General features: G+C 47.3%; 1 protein-coding gene across 2 annotated transcripts in view; it reads left to right on the plus strand.

Annotated features, from left to right (window-relative positions):
* Positions 1-10,118: 10,118 nt before the first annotated feature.
* SLC35F4 (solute carrier family 35 member F4) overlaps positions 10,119-20,935 on the plus strand; it is a 117,595-nt gene continuing 106,778 nt past the window's right edge. Inside the window, exon 1 of one of the 2 annotated variants that reach the window (XM_030949750.1) lies at positions 10,119-10,237. In XM_030949750.1, coding sequence (XP_030805610.1) covers positions 10,135-10,237 — 103 coding nt within the window. In that variant the 5' untranslated portion in view covers positions 10,119-10,134. The remainder of the gene's footprint in view (positions 10,238-20,935) is intronic. The other variant, XM_030949748.1, reaches the window with a different exon arrangement.

A 20,935-nucleotide genomic window follows, 5' to 3' on the forward strand; every position in this document is an offset into this window, starting at 1 on the left:
ATGATCACTTGGTGTCATGTCCCCACTGTGCCAGCAGGTAAGAGACTTGCAGGAAAAATAGTGTACAGTAATTTCATGGAATGTGGGCTTGGATTTGGGAGGATAAGTAAAATCCAGTTTTGAGGCTGGGCTACTTTTGAAGCCTTGGAGGTTTGAGGGGGATGTGTGTGGAAGGAAGGATGGGGATGACTCTGTGTCCAAGACAAGGGGGGAGAAGGGGATGAAGAGGAAGAGCCATCCTTCAAAGTGGGCATAAATAACTTTACCATAACAGGATTTAAATGCAGATTTTGGAAGTGGGGCAGCTGCACAGGGCAGGGAGGCTTCATAACAGCAGGGTGGGTACCAGGAATGATTTCAATGTAAAAGCCCACCCAGTACAGCCTTGATGGCCTGGTGCTTCTGACCCTTTTAGGGCTTGGCCTTACAACCTTAACCTTAGTAGTGCCTGTTCTTGATGTAATAAATGGAGAGTATTGACAGAAGTTTCAGATAATCATGACATCTCCTTGAAACAGAAACATTTGGTTTATACTACAACTGAATAGCTCACAGGGAGGTCATTTATTAAAAACAAAGGGAAATGCCTGGAAACCAGTTATTCTTCACACCAATGGTAGGAAATGGTTGTTACCTCTCCAAATTTCAATAGTATCACAGTCACAGCCCTGAGTTTAGTAAATTCATTTTTCTTGGAGATTATACAAGAAAATGTGTCACCTCCATGTTACACTTGAAATAGAAACCCAGCACTGCCCTGGCTGTCACAGGAGAAAGTTTCCTGCCCTAGAGTGTGTCTTCTGACAAGTATCATATTAAAAAAATTAATTAAAATAAAATAATAAAATAAAATAAAAATAAAATAAAATAAAATAATAAAATACCCTTCTACAGAACCAGTGCTTTGTGGTACCCTTTCACACAAATCTCAGGGCCAGCCCAAGTACCATTTTTGTCATTGAAAAATGATGCTGCCAGCAGTGTTGGGTATGAATGGAATATTTTTTCTTCCTGAGTAAAGAAAAACTCTGGTTTTTTTTCTAAAGATAAAGATTCACATATGGCAAGAAGGAGCAGCGGAAAATTAATCACCTCCAGACACTGAAAACATTGTTCATGGTAAGTTTATATTACTCTGGAAAACAACAAGAAGTGTTACAATTTAAAAGTAATATATTTAGCTAAAAATAGTAACAGCTGGCTCTGTTCTTGATGAAAGGTTTCATAATTTATGTGATGAATAGCAATCAGGTTGGACATTTTCTGGATATTTCAACATGACAGCTTGTTCTGGCTGCAGAACAGGTTGGTCTGGGCTGGTGTTTGAAACACAAGCCAAACTCTGATCGCTGTGAAGACCAAAGACCCCATTTAAATGATTTCAGTATAATGTGTGTGATCACTAAAGGGAGAACTATATTGACATTTCCCCCTGGCAATTTCAATTAAAAAAAAAAAAAAAAGTGTGGCATTTGGAAAACATGGGATAAGGGGGTTTGTTATAAATAAGAATATCAGATGGAAAGGTTGCCCAGGGCTTGTTGGCAGTCTGGAAAGCTCTCCAAATAAAATGTCAGTAAGAAGGAGAAAATGAGATATCTACACTGGGATCCTACCTCTGAGGGCTGAAGCACAGAAAGGAACCAAGCAGCAGACCAGGAGATCTTGAAGGAAAAAAAATTTAAATGCTTATGGAAGCAGGAAAAAATACCATCAGAAAAGTTTGGGTAGCAGCAGGAATCTCTGTGGACACAGAAATAAATCTCCAAATAGAAGAGCTCACACAGAAATTTCAGAGACAGCCATCAAATATGCTGGGGAAAACCTGGATTTCATTAGAAAACTGTTTGCAATAGAGATCTGCTGCCCCTCCCAAGCTTCCTCCTCGGACACAGATCTCCAAGGAGCAGGGCCAGGTGAGGTGCTGGAGAACAGCAGTGGAACAGCTTTGCCTTTGGTACACGGCAGTGGCTGAAAAGTTGTACCAGCAGAGGGAGCGGGACACCAGATTTCTTCTCCTACACAAGCGTCTAATCCAAGGAGTTTCCAGAGAGAAACCAGATTCTGAAATGCAGGCTTTACCCACTGATCCTTTAGAGGAAGGGTCAGTTCATGGAGGTTTTCTCCCATGGCTAGGAAGTAGCTGCAGAGGCAGAAGAATAAAGTCTCCAAATATGCTTTGCATCTTTGCAAAGGAAATGAGGAAAAAGCTCATGATATATATTATTTGAGGGTACTGGTCAGACTCTTCCAGTATGTTTTAATGTCCTGTTCTGAAACATCTCAGGTTGGAGGCAGATGAGGTTCAGAAGTGAATACTCTGGGCAGTGGGGCTGCAGTAAGTGATGAGACCTGGACAAGGACACTGGGTCAGGTTCCTGGGGCTCTTTGGGGGAAGGGAACTGGGCTCCTTTGGCAGGGATTTTGGGATGCAGTGATGCAGTGCTGCTGCTGGGGCCACACACAAAGCATCACAGCAGGTCACAAGTCCTACATGTCCATTTGTGAGGCAGAAGAGAGGTGACAGCACTGGGCTGCAAAGCCAGTGTGAGGTGTGCAGGGCTCCAGCCAGATCTGTCACATGGCAAAGGTGCAAAAAGGTGACAAACCCCACTGGAGCACATCCAGGCCATCTGAATTCATGAGCTCCTTCTGCAGAGGGGTCAGGGATGTCAGAGCTGCTTGGCAATGTGACACAGCCAGCAGGCTGGGGCTGGGCACTGAGGGCTGATTGTGATCTGCTTCACTTAGCCCAGCGCAGCAAACAGATGGAAAGTAAAGGATAAAAACCAACCTCACCTCCACAGACAGTTCACGCCATAAAAACCTCATTCCCAAGAGCAAAAAGGCTCAGCTTGCAGCTGTACTCCTCCAAAGGGTGATGCACCATCCTCCTGAGGCTGACAGGGAAAGCAGAGCACAGCTAAAGGTACCACCCCCAGCCTGGGAGCTTTTCTTTCTCCACACATTTATCTTCCTGACTGACCAGAATGTTTTGAAAGGAGATATGCACACACACACACACACACACACACACACACACACACACACACACACACACAAACACACAGAGAATAATCTGAGTGCTTGCCCCAAGCTTCTGTTGAGCTGTGCTGCCCTATCCCATTCCAGGTACAATTTGGATAATTCAGAACAGGCAATCAGCAAATCCAGCCTTGGGATACAGCAAGAGCCTGCTCTTGTGCCTCCTGGAAGTGACTCAGGATGAGCCATCCCAGCCCTCAGAAGCACCTGGATGATGTTTTTCCCCAAGCTAAGCCACTCAGGTATTTAGTGGTGACACTGAGGGCTTCATTCACTCAAAACTTCGGAGCAATTTTGGATGTGCTCTGGTTCAGTCTCAAACATCAGAAGGAGCTGAACCTCCATCCTTCCACAGGATGATCTGAAGGACTGTGAAGGGCAGGGGACAGGATTCATTTCATTGCTGGGGCCAGGTCATGTCACTTGTTTCAATCTCCATGTTTTGAGAGTGGAGAGATCACTTTCTCCAACAGCTCAAGATACTCCAAAAAGAAGGAGGTAAAAGGGGAGATCTTTCATCTTGGCTTTACTGTCCAGAGTGTGGAGCAGCCTGAAGGAATTATCTGATGTAGGCAGGGAGAAGTGTATGAATTATCTCCCACTGGGAACTCTGAGGAACTACAGAACAGATCTGAAGACACCAAAACCTTTGCAGTGATGTGAGATGATCAGGCCTCAGCCCATCAGCATCTCTCCTGTGTACACAGACAGGAGATCTCTGCCACCAGGAGGTGGTAGAGATTTTTGAGTTTTTCATGGTGTTTTCATGAACTCTTGATCTCCTCAAAACACCATCTGCTAAACTCCATAGGTGCAGATGTATCAGAAGAGCCAGGAGTTTATCACTTGCACCTTTACAAGTGCCCAATGGTGCAGATTTCTTGTATGTGCTCCATTGTGGGTCCTGCTGATGTCAAAAACCATTGCAAAACCATCACAGACAATCTCAGAGGAGATTTCTGACACCACATAATGAGCTCAGTACTGACCACCAGCCATCCAGACACTTCCATGTCAGTGCATCTGCATGGTCACTTCCAGCCTCTAAACCCAGGGCCAGGGATAAATACACAAAATCTTTACCAGGAGCTCAAAAAAGTGGTGTGGGTCTCATCCCAGCTGAGTCCTGAGCCACAATGTAGACCTCAGTTCCAAAGACTGCTCAGGGATCAAGTCCTGGTTTGAATGGGGAAGGCAGGAAAGCAGTTCCTTGGAAATAGCAACACAGAATTATTCCAGAAAGCACCCAATGTCCTGTACAAATCATGATTTCATTTTCCTATCCCTACCACTGCAGTCACACTGAAATCTGGAAGTCCAGCAGATTTTGTCAGTCTGAATTCTCACTACTCCCAGGAAAGATCTGCTGGTGCATGTGGCCACAGCTCTACTGAAAAGAGCAGAATTTAGTTGTGGTGGTTCATCATTCTCAGATCCAGCTGAAGAAGGGGGAGTTGAAAAAGTACAGCAACGGATATTGCTGTGTATCTCTAGCTGCTAAAGGGAAAGGCAAAAACCATGGTCAGCACTCTGTAAAAACAGATCTCAGCCCATCTCAAGTGATGCAGAACACAGTGGCCATGTGGTATTTGCATTTATGTGGAGTTCTGTAACTGTTAGTCTGATTTTGTCATTGAGACTGAGCAGTCCTGGATGATCCTCAGGGAGCAAATATCTGCAGCAACCTGATGCAATTTCAACTGAGTCTCTTCTCTGCTTCCCTCCCTTTGAAACAGGCATCAATACATCGACAGTGCTACTGCTAAATAAATGTTTCCAGGAAATGTTTGAGTGTGGGCTCAGAGGAATAACTACATCCCCTTGCTATTTGCAAACAAAAATGATGAGTGCCCTGAAAGCTCCTTTCTTGCTGCCTTTAGTTAGAATGAATGCACTGAGCTGGGACTTTCATTTTTATACAGCATGGGGGAAATTGTTAATTGCCCCCCCTGATTCCTGGTGTCCCAGGTGGATCAGAGCATGGATATATCCACACAAACTGCTTTGGAACATGCAGGCTGCACTGGCAGCTTCCTCCTCCATCCTTAATGCCTTCTTTGTGTCATGGTTTTGGAAAGAATTGATTGTTTCTTGTTCTGCCTCCCATCAATGAAATCAACTGGCATAAAAAAAGCTGCCTTGCTCATTGCCAAATCAGATCCTTTTAATATCTGGTGATGCTCTGAAGTATGTTGGAACTTGGTTTCAATTTTTCGTCCAAGTTGGAATCTCCTCAGTGTTCAAACAAGAGGTGGGGAGGAGGAAAAGCTCTTAAAACTGAGCTGCCAACTTGAGGCATCTTTACACTAAATAATTCCATATTGCCAAGGAGTCCTTTCGACCTTGAGCCCATCCTTCATCCCTGGTGTGCACGAGGCAGATTAAGCAAGAACTGGCTTTGCTCCAGTAACTTTCATGGTGTCACCTCAGAGGACAATTAAAGGAACTTCAAACACTACAGATTTTCTTTTCCCTATCTATGGGTCCAGCTTCTTCATGTTTATGCTGGTTTTACACCAGTGCGACTTGTCTGAAAGGACAACTGGATGTCCATAACACACAAAGTAATTTTCTCCAAATGACAGAAGTCCTCTTGGCCATGACTTTTTAAAGGTTCTTGCTAAGGTATAATCCAAGCCAAAATGACACATTCTTGTTTAAAAAAACAGTGTATTGGAGGGATGAAAACAGCTAATTTGGAATGATCAACTTGTAATTAAGATTTCACTTAAAACTTTCACTTGGCATTAAACAATCTTCTCTCTGTGTGTGCTTTTTTCCCTTTTTCACACATTCACAGGCTCACAGGTAAGCTGCAAGACAGACCACAGCTGCCTGTTGTTTTTTCTTTTATCTCTCAATCCTCAAAAAACACAGGGCAGAAACTTCTCAAAGAGATGAGACGACAGGATTGGCAGCTCATGGTGAAAAATCTCCCCTTTCTCTCAGCTCAGGTGGACTGGGGAGGTAGGTGGAAGATGATGGAGAAGGAGATGGAATTGGTATGGGAAAGAGGAGAACTGGGTTGTGTTCCTCAGAGCCTGTGATTGATCTGCTAAGGGATCTCAGGCAACCACTTCAACTCTCAGCATTTTTTGCCCCCTGCATTTTTCCCTAAATCCTAAAGTGCTCAGGCTCTGGGGTGACCTTATTGAGGTTTTCAGTACCTAAAGGGGCTCCATGAGAGCTGGAGAGAGATTTTGGATAAGGGAGTGACAGGACAAGAGGGAATGGTTTCACACTGCCAGAGGGCAGGGTTAGGTTAGATTTTAGGGAGAAATTCTTCCCTGTGAGGGTGGTGAGGCCCTGGCACAGGGTGCCCACAGAAGCTGTGGCTGCCCCATCCCTGGCAGTGTCCCAGACTGGGTTGGAGAAGGTTTGGAGCAACCAGGGATAGTGGAAGGTGTCCCTGCCCATGCCAAGAGGTGGAACAAGATGATTTTAAAGTCCTTTTCAACCCAAAGCATTGTTTGATTCTCTGCTGTCCATGACCCTCTGGGCTGTTTGTCCAACATGAGGAGCTCTGAGCTATCACCTTTGTGTCTTTAGGATATCTTGCATCACTAATAAGGAACTGAAGGAGGAAATGATGCCTCTTACCTCAGAGAACAAACCAGAGGTGGTGTGGTCAGAAAATGGGCAGATGAGGAAAGCTCTGCCCTTCAGGCTCTGCTCACATGAGGGTACTCACGGCCTCATGACAGCCCCTGCCAGTGGGATTTGAAAAGCAGCTGTGAAGTACACCCTGACTCTTGTTCCTTTCTATTTGAGGCTGTCTGGGAAAGCTGTGAGCAGCAAAAAAGACACTGGGACTGTCTGCAGAATCAGCAAGATGATCAGGAGACATTTACATTGTTCTCTCACTTGAGAAGTTATTTTTGCAAACATATGGCCTGGAGTTAAGTGTGGTTTGTTGTTTTTTTTTTTTGAAAACACTGTGGCCAGTAATGGTGGAAGGCTTTCTTTTTTCTTTAAGAGAAAGACACCCATTTGTGAAATCTGGTGGAAATTCACCCTGTACAATAAGCTACAGGCTAAACTGATGCTTTTAAAGCTCTTTTCTGGATCAACCCTCAAATATAAGTCAGAAAATAGTAAATACACAAATCTCTCTGCAAAATCACTTCAGCATATTTATGCAAATAGTGACTTTGATGGCCTTGTTAACTTGAGGAGAGGAAACAAATCCCCATGTGCCCCTCACCAGGTGTCTTTTTCTTGGTAATAAATGTAGTTAATACATCTTGCTCAGCAAGGTTTCTTCTGCACACCTTTAACTGTAACTTGCAGAAAGCCCAATTGCAGAGAAAGTAATTTGCTTGATCTTTCTGAAAAGAAAAATAGTCAGCATAGTATGAATTCAGAAACAATACAGAGCTGCAATTCATTATAAGCTTTCAAGCAGACAGAAGGTATCACTGTGCATCCATTGCACAGAGTGATGTTGGAAGGGAACCACAGGCAGGAGCAATTTCAAGAATGGCTTTGCTTGTATTATCATCTAGTAATGTTTAAACATGCACAGCATGTCCTTGAAAGCCTAGGGATAAGAGAAGGAGAGGAGATGAAAAATTAAGCCTGAACTAAGGTGTTTGGAAAGCTTGAAGCTTAGAGTTGTTTCTGGGTGCATCAGTTTAACCTTTCAAATGAACCAGCCATTTCTTTCCTTCTCTTCAAAGTAACACTTTTAAGTCCCAAAATTTGACTTTGAAGCTGAGATCAATGCTAGTAATGTTCTCATAACACCAACTCCCACTGGAGGTGAAATTGGGAAGGGGGGGACTTGTGGTTTGTTCAGAGATTCCACACAACACACCAGCCAAGTGATTTTTGCATGAACTGTGCTTCCCTAAGTAGGACAGGGAATTTTAATCCTGCAGAAGAGCTTAGAGCCTCACCAGCTCCTACTGACCCAGCACCTCTCAAAGCCAACTAATATTTGGTCTGGGTCTCAGCTGCACTGTCCCATGGCCTGGGAAATCCTGGAGGGGTGAGTGCTGCTTATGGCACTCCACAGGTCAGAAGTAAAAGCAAATATCAATTGGTGCAAATTTACCATGCAGGGGTCTGTGCTTCTGTTGGACAAATACAAAAAAGTCTATACATCGAAAAGCATGAAAAGTCACTGATCTTGTTTTATAGCTAGCTTAAAAGGGGATGGGGAAACTGTGAAATGAGCTGTGCCTTGAATTCCTGAGTTATTTTGGTGATTTGATTTATGGCTGATTTGTAACTGCCCTTAGTATTAGCCAGCACCAGGGCAAGAGACAAGAAATCAAGATCAAAAGGGTATTTAATATTGCAAGTGCATTTTCATATCTACATCCACACACCAGAAAACCTTGATCTTCAAAGCACTGTACAAACACTAACCAGCTAATGACTCCCTGAGCAAAGCCACAGCAAGGGCTATTTTTAATACATCTATTATTTGTTTGTGCTCATAAAAGGCAGTTTTGTGCCATCAGCTTATTCAGCCAAGCACAGAACAGAGAAAAACGAATGTGAGCAGAGGAAGAAGCAGAGGATATGGAATGTCTTGACTGGGTTCTCCATGTACCAGTTAATGAAAATGACTGGATGGAAAAGGAGTAAATGAAGGTAAGTATGGCACAGCCATTAAAAAAAAAAAGAAGAAAAGGTGAGGTGATTTTTGGATAGAAATACATTTTAAAGGAAAAAAGGCTGGTTGCTAATGGTCCTTTCAGTCTAGCAGAGAGAAGTGTGGCAAGACCAGTGGCACGAAAAGTCAAGTAATTCAAAGCCTAATTGTTGCCAGAGACAGAATTAGCTTCTTGAAGGAGTACCAAACCCAAATGGTGAATTTATCACTTCTTTTTTTTTTTCAAGTGCAGGCAAAGATTTTGTGGACATTGTATGGAGAGATGTTAAAGCAGGTGTACAGCCTGTCTGGGTAGCTGAGGGCAGATATCCCTTTTCTTCCTGAGCTCTCCCAGTGTGGGAGGCAGAGCTGCCACCACTGAGGCAGCGTTTCCAAGTGACACAGAGAGAGATGGGCTCCTCTGGAGGGATGTGACAAAGGTGTCAGACCAGAGGGCTGGAGCTCCTCTGACATGGGGACAGCTGGGAGAGCTGGAGCTGTCCAGCCTGGAGAAGAGAAGCCTCTGGAAGGACCTCAGAGCCCCTTCCAGGGCTAAAGGGACTCCAAGAGCGCTTGGCAGGGACTTTGGGCAAGGGCATCGAGTGACAAGACAAGGGGGAATGGCTTCAAACTGCCAGAGGGCAGGGCTAGACGGGATATTGGGAAGGAATTCCTCCCTGTGAGGGTGGTGAGGCCTGGCACAGGGTGCCCACAGAAGCTGTGGCTGCCCCTGGATCCCTGGAAGTGTTCCAGGCTAGTTGGGATAGGTCTTGGAGCAACCTGGGCTGGTGGAAGGTGTCCCTGCCATGGCAGCGGGTGGAACTGGGTGAGCTTTGAGCTCCTTCCCAACCCAAACCCTTCTATGACACGCACAGCATGGAGTGGTGAAACCTTGTCCCCTCAGGGTCCGAATTAGACTCTCTCCTTCCTCTGACACCTGTGTACAGCCCTTGGGGGTCAGATCTGAGGGCCTGATCCTGCAGGAGCACCTCAGCACTTCAGGACGCCCTCCTGTCCCTCACAACCCGCAGCTCCCGGGGCAGCGCTGCCCGTGCCGGGGTGAGCCCGCTCAGCCCCCGAGGCTCTGGGGAACGACGGGGTGCCAGCGGCGCTCACACAGCCACAGCCACCCAACCGGGGCGCCAGAGACCCCTGAGCGTGCCGGGGGCAGGATCCGACTCTCCGGCCCGCATCCCGGCCCGCCTGCGGCCCGGCGGAGCCGCTCGCTGCCATCCTCACCCTCAGCGCAGGGCGGGGGCCGCGCTGCGGAGCCCGTCCTGCACCAGGCGGCGGAGGCAGAGCGAGCGCCCCGCCGGCACCGCGAGCTGCGGCGGCCGCGCTCCTCCTCCCCCTCCTCCTCCTCCTCCTCCTCCTGCTGCCGCTCTCCTCCTCTCCTTCCTCCCCCTCCTCCTGCTCCTGCTGCTGCTTCTGCCCTCCCGGCTGCGCTCGCCGTCCCGCCCGGCCGCCCCGCGCGGCTCCTTCCCTCTATGGATGGGAAGGCAGCACCCAACGGCGTGGCCACCATCGAGGACAGGATCCTGCGCATCACCGGCTACTATGGATATTACCCGGGATACTCCAGCCAGAAAAGTAAGGCTCCCTCCAGCCTCTCCCGGCCCTTTAGGGGTGTGTGTGTGTGTCGGCAGAGCCCTGAGGGTGCCATGCCCCCCCTAAGTGCTGCCCCATCCCTCGGGGTGAGTGGGGGGCACAGGGCGCGGGGTGCCCGCTGTGCCCCGAGGGGACGCGGCGGCTCTGCGGCTGGAGACGGGGGCGGCGGCGCTTGGCCGCGGAACTTCGCGGCTCCCAGCCTCTCAGGGCTGGCGTTTTGGGGTTTGTTTTTCATTTCCACCCCTCCCACCCTCATCCCCGCCGGGCTGGGGGGGTTCGCTCTCCGCCTGCTCCGCGCCCGCCGCACCGGGAAAGTTTCGGTCCCGGTGGGTCCCCCCGGGAGGGCGCTTCGGCTCCTGAATTATTCATCTTCCTCTCGAAAGGAGTGAGATTTTTCCAGAAAAGTGGGGAGTTACCGACCATGGGGTGTTCCTTCGTGCTTTAATGCCAGACACTTGTGGTTTTGGGGCTTGGTTTTGGTTCGGGGTCTTTCCTTTCTTTGGAGTGCTTTCTGTTTATTTATTTCCCTTCAGCGAAGAAGCGGAAAATAAAGCAGGTGGTCCTTGCAGAAATTCCCTAGTTTTTTTTTCTTTTTTTTTTGAAGTTTTTAATTAGGAGCAGCAGGTTTCGAGCAGCTGGGAGAGCCTGAGTGGGTTTCTCTGGAATTCTGGCAGTCCCAGCACTCTGCTTGATGGGGAAAGTTTGCCTAATGAAAGAAATCATTCATTTTTACCACCAAGGAAATGTGTGCAGTCCGGTTTTATTGTATTAGTAGTTGCTTTGCAGTTGGCAAAACTGTAACGTGCCATAGGTTAATGAACAGAAGAGGAATTGAGGGCCAAAATAAAGGAAAGGCAAGGAGCCCACTTGGGTGAAGTGAGCACCAAGGAACAGACTTTGTTCTGCATATTCCCCTTGGAATACTCAGCTTTCCAGAGCAGCCAGTGCAGTATTCTCCAGCTCCAATGCAATAATAAACCAAAACACTATTAATAAACTGCTAATATCAGAAAAACACATCTGTGGGTTTTTTATGGTGGAGGAAAGCCATGCATTGGAGCCACTTAATAAATAAAAATTCCTCTGTGCAATAATCAGCTGAAAAATCCAAGTCAAGCCCAGTGGTTTTCTCCATCTGTTATTTGTGGCATGCTAACAGCATGACAGGTGTTATGGGCATTTATTTGGTGAGGTCACTTGGTTTCTCTGCAGTCAGAGGAGTGGGGAAGAAGCTCTAAACAATCTGGAGGTATGGCTAAATATTAGCCCAGGGACTAGTTAAGTCTGAGCCAGGTGAGACCTGTGTCCCAAATTCTGTAGTGGCTCCAGAGTATCTCTACAGTGTGATTTACCAGAGAAGGGTGAGGATTCTGGCTTAACAGTTTGCTGCAAGTTTGCTTGGGTGGCAGAATGCAATTTTTCAGTCTGCAGCAACACTCCCGCTCTGTATCAAGTTATAGATCTGAATCCAGTGTTGTCAGTCCAAGTGCTGCTCTGTGTGGTGCAGTGGGAACGGCAGCTGAGTGTTGCCTGGGCAGAGAAAAGCTCTCTTAGACCAGGTTCTGCAGATGCTACAAACTGCATCTGCTTAAAAACCAGAAAAAGCATGCCAGGAGAGGCCAAGGCTTTCAGAAGTGCTGACTTTTGGGATTTCACTGCAGGTCTCTTGGCCTTTTGTGCCTTTCTGGCTGGGTGCTGAGGCAAAACAAAATGATCAGTAGCTCGTGTTTTGCTGTTTGAAGAAAATAAGCAAAATTTGTGGTTGTCATGTTTAAAGAGGAAATCTGCAAGTGTGTAAATCAGAGGTATTCCAATACTTCAATGCCTTTGGGTAAATGAAATACATGAACCCCTTCTAAGTTGTGAGTGCTTTTTAAAGCAATCTCTTAAGTTTTGGAAGCATCATCGTGATTTTTGGAGTGCTTGCAGTTGGCAGATGACTGCTTTCTCCTCGTGGCTGTGTGGTTTGAGTTTATGAATGCCCCTACAAAGATGTTCTGGCCTTACCCAAGGTAAAACCAGGCATCATGAACATACATCCCCTGGCACTCAGCAAGACTCACTCTTGGAGGTCCTGGCTTGGAGTTCTTACTCTGTTCCTGTGTCTTGGCCAACTGATTGCCTTTGAGAAATGCTGCTCTAAAGTTCTGTTGACTGAGAGTTCTTGTGGCTAATTGTTCACACAGATGCAGCACTGTAAACATGCAAGGTGGGCAGTTTGCAGCCCTAATTATGAATGGATTTGATAATCTCAGTTTATTTTGTCACCACTATCCAAACTCAGTTTTAGTTCAGGTGGGCAATGCTGGTGGCACTCAGCATGCTCAGAATTCCAGGCAGGTTGTGTCCACACCCTCCCCAGTGCCAGAGGGGCCCTTTTGCTGTCACTGCACGTGCACTCACCTGCTTGTGCTGTCACCTTTGTCCTGCCTGGCTCTGGAGCCTGCCTGAGGATGAGCTGTTGTCTCCAGGATGGCTTTGTGCTCTCTGCTTCTGAGCAGAGAGCTGCCCAGGCACCATGTGGACAGGGGGACATGATTTGGGTGGTGACAGCCTGCTGATGGTCACCACCTTCATTGAGGCTCCTCTTTGTGCCCAGGCTGCAGTGCCCAGCAGGGATAGAAGGATGCACTGAGGGAAGCTGAAGGTAGCAGTGGGTGGCTGCTGCTCTGTTCACTCTTGGGAAGTACCTGGAAGATGACAAGGAAAGCCCAAGGCTCTGTGAAATGTGCTGGTGATTTGCATCCCTGCTTGAGTGCATTGGCTTCTGTTCCATGGTCCAACAGGAGATCATGCCATGGTTTCTGTGTGGGAAGGTTGAGGCTGCTCACAAATAGCCATGAAATCCAAAGTTAAAGCACTGTGGTGTTAAAGAGCTGTTATCACAAAGAACTGCAGCATTTTCTAGTGACTTGTGCCTCATCATCCATATTTGAGTGCATTAACCTACTTCAGACTTGGGGTGTGCATGTGATGATTCTTTTATTAATTTTAAGTCAGGCACTTTTATAATTTTATCTATCCTTTAAAAATGTTGCTAGAGAAGGAAAATATCTATTATATTTCTCTGTAAATCATCTGAATGAGCAGAATAAATGTATTTTGGTCTGGTATTTACATCTATGACTATTGAAAAATCCTATATCCTGCCTCTTAAGAAAAAGATACAATTTCCCCCCCTCCTCCACTTTGTGCTGAGATGGAAAGGGCTCTTCCTGATCCCAGTCAATTTGTGCCTTGGGATTCATGGCTTGATCCCTCACTTCCTGCATTTTAAATGTTCAGACTCTGTATGAGGTATCTGGCTTTTGTGGGAAGGGAGGGGGGCTGTGTCTCTCTTCCAGCCAATGTCTTTGGAGTTCATCATTTCCAGGGCATGGTGCTGTTGTAGATCAGACGCTCCATCCTCTGACCTGGGGCTGCAGGTGGTGCTCCCATGTGAGCTCCCCTTGTCTCCACATTTCCATGTGTGCAATTTCATTTGGTCTGATGCAACTTTATCATCTACACAAACAGTGGGAGACTCTGTTCCCTCTCCTGACCTTTGCTGTGATTTCTCATTCTTCTCTGACTTTCTGCTGGGAATACAATCACTTTGGTGTCTCCAGGGTCAAGAGTATGTATGGGGTTTGTTTTTTTGGGGTTTTGAGTTTTGTTTTTTTGTTTTTCTTTCCTTTCCCCCCCATTTTTTTCCAACTGCCACCCCATCTGCTGTTCATCTCAGTACTGAAACCTTTTTTACTTTCACACTACAAAGTTCCTCTCTGTCCTAACACCTCTTCTGTGCCTTCAGCTGAATTAAAACTGCTCCAGTCAAAGTTTCTCATCTCTGATCTTCATCAGCTTCGCCAAATCAAGTTTCTGCCTGTGTTGTCTTTCTGATGGAGCCTTCCCACTATCCACAAAGCCTGATGTCTTGCAGGATGCTCTGCTTTCTCAGGCCTGGACGAGCACATCACAACTCTACTGAAAATGCAGCAGTTCCTCATGTGGGCCATCAACTTCTCCTTTTCACCCTGCTTGGAGAACTTCTCTTAACTTGTGGCTGGAGGCTTTGATTCCCACCCCTGCAGGTTATGAACACCCATCTCCTTCAGGCACTTGCTGGACTTTTGGAAAATTATCTCCTGCTGATTGTATCTCCCCTTTTCCTGTCCTTCAGGCCTGACCTGGAACCATGGAGTTGTGTAAGCTGCTGGGAGCAGAAGGTGCTGTCACGAGGCTGTACAGCAGCTGGGCTGTGACATTGGGCTCACAGTGGGACACTGGGTGACATTGGGCTCACAGTGGGACACTGGGTGACATTGGGCTCACAGTGGGACACTGGGTGACCGTGCCTCTGCTGGTGTCTGCCAGGGAGCTGGAAAGCCCTGTGTGACCTTAGCAGTGCTTGGGGAGATGCTGAACCTGTCCTTGCCATGAGCACAGTCGCTGTCAGGAGCAAGCTGTGTGTGTTCCTGCTCCCCTGCAGAACAGCTCTAGCAAAGGTCTGTGGTTTAATTTGGCAAGTTCAGCCTCAAGTCAGCAGTCTGAGCTTAAGCACCTACTTAAGTCTGAGCTTGCTCTAAGCCACGGGGCTTTGAGAATGCGTTCAAAGTTAAGTCCCTGCTTAATTGCTTTGCCTTAATAAGGCTGGGATTAAGGCATGCTGAGCCAGCATCGGTCTCCTTGCTCCCTGTGTGGAGGAAAAGGCTGTGGAGGGAAAAGCTACCCCTGAAACACTGGAGAGAATTTTCTCCTGGTTATCACAGCAGCTGTGCCAGCAGCTCTGCTGCAGTACAAATCACATGGCAAACCCAGATCATCTCTGTGCTTACTGAGCACCCTGCCCTCCTGGTGCCTTGTCGCTTCCAGCCAGAGGAACAAAGTCTCCCTCTGTTCATTGGAGGCTCCCAGCTGCTCCTCCAGCAGTTCCCAGAGACCTCAGTCAGGTGCAGTGGGAGGTTGGGAAAGGGGAACTCCAGGAAAGGTGCTTTGAAATTTCTGCTGGATGAGGCTGGTTTTGTTGAGCTGAGTTTGAGGGGTCTGGGAGGGAGGAAGCAGTGCCTGAATCTCTGTGTGAGTTGGAGCCTTGGGGCTGTGTTGGCTTGTACCACTTGTGGCAGTGTCCCTGTGTCACTGGTACCATTTGGGCTGCAGGGACTCCAGATGCAAGGCTAGCCTGGAATGAGCTTTATTTCAAAGCCTTCCCTTTCCCCACTGGACAGGAATTTTCCATAGGAGGGCTGTGCCCTGGGAGGGTATGCAGCAATGAGGGCTGGATTGCAAACTTTCAATTTAACAATTTCCCCTCTCCAATTCTGGGACACAAGTGAGTATCATGGCATAGGATACAATCCTGTCATAGTTGCTTTTTCTCACAGGCTTGTCTCTCTGTTTGGGTGATAAAAAAAGTATGGCTGTACATCAGCTCTGGTAGCAGTAACTTACGAAGTAATTTCTTTCAGCAAAATAGATTTTATAAATACTCCTTTGCTGACTAATATTGGCAAGACCAGGTTTGTTTTCTTCAGTGGAATAGGGCCAGGCTCTGTGTGGGTCTCTGTTTGTGCTGGAAGGAGATGGCCTGGCAGCCTTGCACTGGTAGCTGGAATATGGGACCTTCCCCTCCCCTGGGGACATCATTTGTTGTGTAACTTGAGGGTTCTCCTGGGATCACCTGGGAGGAGAGGAAACTGCTTCAGCCCTTCCCTCAGGGGCTGATTCATCCCCTTGGGAGCAAATCCCTGAGGAGCTCAGCTGTGAAACTGGGCATGGACACAGCTCTGGGCATCTATGGGCAGGAGGGATGAAGCCAAATTGGGAAGGACACCGTGATGAGCAGGGCAGTGAGGAGCACATCCTTGCAAGGGGAGATGATAGAGCTGGGCCTTCCCACGGCAGGATGGGAACAGGGCTGCTGCTCCAAACACATCTTGGGAGGATGAACAAGGAAATGTAGGAAAGAAGAGTTATTTAAACTGAAATTGCATGTTGGCACACAGGCAAATGGTAGGAACAGGCCATGAATAAATTAAGGCTGGAAATTAGCAGAAGGTTGAGAGTAACGGCCAAAAATCTTACACAGTCTTATGTATTTAAATAAGAATTATTTCCCAAGCTCTAAAGATGCCTCATAAAGACATCTGCCAAGATTTTGAGAAAAATTACCCCTATTTGGCAGGGAAAATTGAGACAATAAGATGGGGGGAGTGATGCTCATTTGCCAGAGGTTGTTCAGAACAAGCCATAAGTTTGATGGAGTGATCTCTGACTCCACTGGTGACTGCACAGCAAGCCTGGTGCTGTAGCTGGCCCGGTGCTAAAGGTGGAGGACGTGCTCTCTATAACTTGGTACCTTTCTACATGTGCTCTCTGCCTGCTTTTGAGTTCCTCTGCCCTTCTGTGCTCATTCTGGGGTGACCAGTGGTGATCCCAGGGCTCAGTGTTGGGCCCAACAATAACTTTATTGATGATGTGGTTGAGGAGTCCAGTGTCCCTTCAGTGTAATAACTTTATTGATGATGTGGTTGAGGAGTCCAGTGTTCCTTCAGTTTAATAACTTTATTGATGATGTGGTTGAGGGGTTGAGTGTCCCTTCAGTTTAATAACTTTATTGATGATCTGGTTGAGGAGTCCAGTGTCCCTTCAGTGTAATAACTTTATTGATGACCTGGTTGAGGGGTCCAGTGTCCCTTCAGTTTAATAACTTTATTGATGACCTGGTTGAGGGGTCCAGTGTCCCTTCAGTTTAATAACTTTATTGATGATCTGGTTGAAGGGTCCAGCGTCCCTTGAATAAGTTTGTGGATGACACCGAGCTCTGTGGGAGTGTGGATGTGGTGGAGGGCAGGAGGGCTCTGCAGGGGGATCTGGCCAGGCTGGATCCATGGACTGAGGAGAATTGTGTGAGTTTCAGGAAGACCAGTTGCCAGGTCTTGCACTTTGGCCACAACAACCCCATGCAGAGCTACAGGCTGGGGCAGAGTGTTTGGAAAGCTGGAAGAGGAACTGGTGCTGATAACAGAGGCTGGACATGAGCCCAGGTGTGCCCAGGTGGACAAGAGGCTGATGGCACCTGGCCTGGGTCAGCAGTAGAGTGTCCAGCAGGACCAGGGCAGTGACCATTCCCTGTGCTGGGCACTGCTGAGGCCACACCTCGAGTGCTGTGTCCGGTTCTGGGACTCTCATGACAAGAAGGACATTGAGGGGCTGGAGCATGTCCAGAGAAGGGAACAGAGCTGGGGAAGGGTGTAAAGAATAAGTCATACAAAGAGTGGCTGAGAAAGCTTGGGGGACAAGGGTGTAAAGAAAAAGTCATACAAAGAGTGGCGGAGAAAGCTTGGGGGACTTGGCCTGGATAAAAGGAGGCTCAGGGGGAAACTTCTCATTCTCAGAACTCCCTGACAGGAGGATGCAGCTGAGGGGGGACAGACTCTGCTCCCAAGGAACAAGGGACAGGATGAGAGGAAATTGCTTGAAGCTGCACCAAGGGAGGTTCAGGTTGGACATCAGGAGGAATTTCTTCATGGAAAGGGTTGTTAAGCAATGGGATGGGCTGCCCATGGGGGTGATGAAGTTATTTATTCAAGGAGCAGCTGGATGTGGCACTCAGTGCTCTGGTCTGGCTGACAAGATGGTGATTGCTCACAGGCTGGACTTGATCTCAGATGTCTTTTCCAACCTCAGTGATACTGTGATTGTCACAGAAAGTTTTCCTGGCTGCCTGGCCCTTTGGATGTTGGCTGGGATGGTGGCACAGCTCCCTGCCTCACCTGGTTCACCTGAGGTGCCTTTAACCTTGCTCAACATCATCATGGCTGCATGGAGCTGCACTTCCTTTTCTTGCTTTACCTAAAAGTGTGGCTGCAGCACACAGACCAGGGGGACATGACCTGGACCTGCCATGAGCTCTTCTGGAGTGCACAGAAGGGATACCCCTCATTTTGATTGTCCTTCCAGCACTGTCTCCTTGACATTGCCTTCCCCATCTACTCAGGCAGGCAGCAGCATGTTTGGTCCTGGTTGAATGTGGTAAAATGATTCTGCCAAGTGGCAGATGGCTCTGGCAGACTTTTATCCCCCCAGTGCTTGCATTCCTGTTTTTTAATAGTGGCTCTAAAGGTTTGCAATTATTTCTTCTGCACATTTGGAAATTGATGGGCTTTTGCTCAACTGCCTGCATGGGAATTCACCCATGAAAGTGAACTTACTGTTTGTGGAAGGATTGGTGGCAGGAATTTTTTCACATAAACCTGCTGCTGAATGATCACAGCAATGAATAATGAAAATTCCTTCCAAAAAAAAAAAGTCAGTGCCTCTTTGTGGCAAATGTGAGAATAGGGTGGGGGGAACAAAAAGCAAAGTGCTTAACTGAGTGGTTAAATTATTTACCAAGTGGACCAGCTCTTACTTAGTGAGACTGAAAATTGTTTTTCTTGTGCTGAGGTGAAGTGAGACTCCCTGGTGGCCAAAGGTTTGGGCTGGCCCTGTGCAGAGTGGCAGATTTCACTGCAGGGAGGTGGGAGCTGTGAGGTTTTGCTGAGCTAATGCCCAGGGTATGGCTTTCACAGAGCTGTAAGAGAGCAGCCCAGGCCCTTCCAGTGCCAGCAGTGAATTTATTCCAAGGCATGCAGGATGTGCTCAAGTGACAGGATTTGGTGTGTCTGCCACATAAAGACATTCCTGTTAGTCCTTTAAAAACATATTGATTCTTCCTAGACCTCCCTTGAAAATAGTTTTGGTAAAATGGACTTGCCCTTTCCTGCATTCAGCTGGGCTGGATCAGGGGTAGTAAATGAGAGAGTGAGAAAGGAGCCTCTGATGTGCTTTTTGTGGAGGCAAGGAAGAAGAAGATGATTTGCTCCTGTCCTGGGGCAAAGGAGAAGGTTTTGGCTCCAGGGTGGAATATGATGTTTCCTGCTGTTTCTGGCAATCTGAAATCTGTTCCTTGTCTCAAAGCTGTCCAGTCTCTTTTGTCTGATACAAGAAGAGCTCCCATGCCTGTTTTGATTCTTGTTTAAGTTTCCAACTATGTTTCGGGGGGAGAGCAAAGGAGATGCAAGCACAGCATGGCAGCTCATGAGTCAGTAAAACTCCACTAAAACAGGTCTCCTAGATCCACTTTCAGACCAGTTTTAGTCCTGGCAGTGAGCTCTCCATCCAGAATGAGAAAGACATTGTAGCTTGAGGCCAGCTGGGTGACTCTTCCAGTTTTATTCCTTTTTGCTGCTTGTGGCACTGAACTGCTTGAGCAATTTCCTGCTGAAACAATATCCAGTACAGCTCCCCCTTTTCCAGTGGAGGCTGAGTCTTTTGGGGCACTTCTAGGGCTAACACACCTCTATTATTAATGGGGTAGTCAGCAACTTAATGAAAAAATATACTTTTCATGCTGGGGACTGGTTTTTCCTACAATTCCTGGGAAGACAATTCTGCAGACTGTTTCCAGCTAATGGGCATCATACACCTGAAGGACAGCACTGGAATGACCTGTGCCTGTGTAGGATAAGCATGAAACAGGGCTGGAACACATGTTCTCTGTCAGGAGAGAGAAAATCAGTCCTCGTGGTGTGATTTATATTCTGCATCATGAAGTGAGACGGCAGAGTTGTTACAAAGCAGGGGACAAGTGCAGTCATTGCAACCCTTTTCTTTTACCTATCTGAATCCTGGAGCTTTAAAATCTTTTCTTAGATGAATCTTGGCACGTGGAGTGTGCAGCCCTGGAATTGTGTGGGTGCAGATTGGGGTTTTTCTCTGCAGTGCCAGAAATAACCTGTTGTGTGATACGTTACAGGGGCTAGGATTTGTAGCAGCTTGTGTGCAAGTGGGATGCTTCAAAGTGCTTCACCAGAGGAAATTCTTCAGTGCTGACAGCATGGATAGAAGGAAGGTGAACTTTCTGTGGTGTTTCTGTACCATTGTTTGGACTTCTACCTGAGGAGGGTTGGTTCTGGGTGTGAAAAAGCTTTTGCCCAATGCTCAGTACTCAGTGGGGCTGCTAACACAAAGACCAGGTGGAAAATGATTGAACTTAGCATTTACCAGGGACATATTTGATGTTTTCCAATTTCCTATCAGTTTTTTCTTCTTTCCAGGGTACGATGGAATGGGGCAAAAAAAAAAAAAAGTGAGGAATTAGATAAGAACACAAAACATTTCAAGAACATTTCTGCTGAGGAAAAAGAATCAAGGTCTGAAATGTAACTAAAGAAGTGCCACATTTCCCATGCATTGGAAAACAAGCCTTGGAGGAAGGAACAAAAGGCATTTTTCAGCTGAAAGACTGAGCTGAGCTGTTGTTGGTGTGCCAAGCCATATGTGTCCTGTCGAGGTGATTCATCCCTACAAGCCCTGCCTTCTGTCCCTCTTCTTGGGGGGCCCTGTGGCAGCAGGCACGGGCTTGGCTGTGCTTGTGCTCCAGAAAGCAGGGAGCACTGGGCTGATCTCAGTGTGCAGGGGAGTGCACAGCTATCCTCTGACCTCCTCATGGAACTGTGTGTCCAGGAATACAAATTCCTATGTCCATCTGCTCTGGGATGCAGCCCTGACTGGTTGTTCCAAGAGTCAGGAGTTGTTCTTCACCCTTCACAAATGCTCTGCAGCAGGAGAAAGTGCTGAGGAGGATGCTTAACTGGGTTTTCCAAGGCATCCTGCTTGTTTCAGTGCTGGAAAGGAGGTTAATTAGATCAAGTTAGG

This window comes from Camarhynchus parvulus, chromosome 5, assembly GCF_901933205.1.
Source record: "Camarhynchus parvulus chromosome 5, STF_HiC, whole genome shotgun sequence".
NCBI classification, from domain to species: Eukaryota; Metazoa; Chordata; class Aves; order Passeriformes; family Thraupidae; genus Camarhynchus; species Camarhynchus parvulus.